At 59.6% G+C, this 2,077-nt stretch overlaps 1 protein-coding gene across 1 annotated transcript; it reads left to right on the forward strand.

Moving 5' to 3' along the window:
• Nucleotides 1-257: 257 nt before the first annotated feature.
• On the forward strand, nt 258-2,042 carry DQ04_10001030 (fatty acid amide hydrolase 2; the record flags this gene model as incomplete). Its single annotated transcript, XM_009316124.1, has 1 exon — nt 258-2,042. One exon carries the CDS (start codon nt 258-260, stop codon nt 2,040-2,042), a length of 1,785 nt encoding a protein of 594 aa, XP_009314399.1.
• Nucleotides 2,043-2,077: the final 35 nt, after the last annotated feature.

Raw genomic sequence — 2,077 nt, forward strand, 5'->3', positions numbered from 1 at the left:
CACACACACACATATATATATATATATACATGTCTGTGTGGTGGGTGTGCTTCTGCCGCTTCTCTAGCGTCTCTCTTCTCTCGGCGTGGTTTGACAGTAGTGCCCACCACGTCGTCTTCTTTCGTTGCGGCAAGTCTGATCCTTGTAACACACAACAAGACAAAAAAAAGTGTCCTCTTCAGTCACATTTGAGAAGTGTATATAGTTGCAACATAATTATATATTGCTCTCAATCGAGGGTGGGCTCTCATACAGGTATGATGATACGGCAATGCGTTATTGTCACCGTCACGACAGTGGCAAGTGTGGTGTGGTGGTTCTACGGCATCGTGCCGCTCGCCGTGCTTCTCGTCGCCTGTGCGTGTGTGTGGGACAAGGCGTTTGGGATTTTTCTCATGGCGGGCCCGCTCACGTCACGACAAGTACCGCCGGCACCGATCGCATACTGCCAGCAGCTGTCGGCGCTGCAGCTGAGCAAGGCGTACAGCACGGGCGAGCTGCGCTGCGAGGATGTGGTGCGAACGTACATTGATCACATCAAGCGTGTCAACCCGTATATTAACGCGATGGTCTTCGAGTGCTTCGACGAGGCGATTGCAGCCGCAATTAAGGCAGACACTGTGTGGGAGGCGTGGCGCAGAAACCGCACAAAGCCGGCGCCGAGTTGGCTGCTGGGCGTGCCGTGCACTGTGAAGGAGTGCATGAGCGTCATTGGCTGCCCAAACACAAGCGGCCACCCGCAGCGGCGTCACATGATCGCACAAAGTGACAGCCCAGTGGTAAAGAATTTCCGTGACGCCGGTGCGGTCATCCTTGGCGTCACCAACACAAGCGAGTTGTGCATGTGGTACGAGAGCTCGAACCGCCTGTACGGCATCTCCTGCAACCCGTACGACACGCGCTGCCTCGTGGGCGGCAGCAGCGGCGGCGAGGGGGCGGCGGCCGGCGCCGTCTTCTCCACATTCAGCATCGGCAGCGATATTGGCGGCTCGATACGGATGCCCGCCTTCTTCAACGGCGTCTTTGGCCACAAGGCGAGCCCGCACTACATCAGCAACCGCGGCCAGCACCCCGCCCCGCGCACGTCCGCCCACCACTACATGGCGACAGGCCCTATCACGCGCTTCGCGGAGGACATCGCCCCGCTGTGCCACATCGCCGCGCGTGGCGGATTTCTCGAGGACCCAGCGAAGTACCCGCCACGCGCGCCGCTGCGGGAGATTCCGCAGATCAGCAGGCACAATCCGATTCGCGTCTTTGCACTGGAGGACTTTGGCATTCATGGAGTCTGCACGTCCAGGTCGCAGATCCAGGCTGTGCAGCTGGCAGCGCGAAGTATGGAGGAGCGCTACGGTGCGCATGTGGTGTACATCAATATGCGTGACCGCAGCCGCTGCAGTGGTGGGGAGATCCCAGCCGCGTTCAAGCCATTCGCCGACACTCTGGCCCTCTGGTCTAAGGCCCTTATGAAAGACCCCACCGAGAACAAGTTCACTACACTCATGGGGGAGGGGTACCCGCGTTTCNGCGTCTTTCGCGAGCTGGCGCTGTGGACTTTTGGTCGTTCGCAGCATACGCTACCTGCACTGCTTCTGTGCGTTTTTGAATCAATTGAGGAGAGCCTTCCACGGAAGCTGCAGATGGGAGTGACCAAGTTCAACCTTGATGAATTCAAGCGGTCGTTGGAAGAGCTGCTGGGCGACGACGGCGTCATCATTGCGCCAACGTTTCCGCGCCCAGCACCGCGACATCACTCGCCGTTGATGTCGCCATTTGAGTTTCAGTACACCGCTGCCTTCAACGCGCTGCAGATGCCGGCAACCGCTGTTCCCATTTGGCCGGACGACCTGCGCGCCCGGCCCACGACGCTGACGCCTGAAGACGTGCGGGAGCGTGGAATGCCGGAGGATTACCACCTGCCGAAGGGTGTGCAGGTGGTGTCGCGGGAGCACAACGACGAGCTGAGCATCGGCGTTGCAGTTGCGCTCGAGCAGGCGCTGGGCGGCTACAAGTACCCCGGCTGGGCCGTGATGGAGCCGTAAAAGCGCATAGCAGCAGCAGCAGCAGCAGCAGCAGC

This window comes from Trypanosoma grayi (genome assembly GCF_000691245.1).
Source record: "Trypanosoma grayi strain ANR4 Tgr_1000_V1, whole genome shotgun sequence".
Lineage (NCBI taxonomy): Eukaryota > Euglenozoa > Kinetoplastea > Trypanosomatida > Trypanosomatidae > Trypanosoma > Trypanosoma grayi.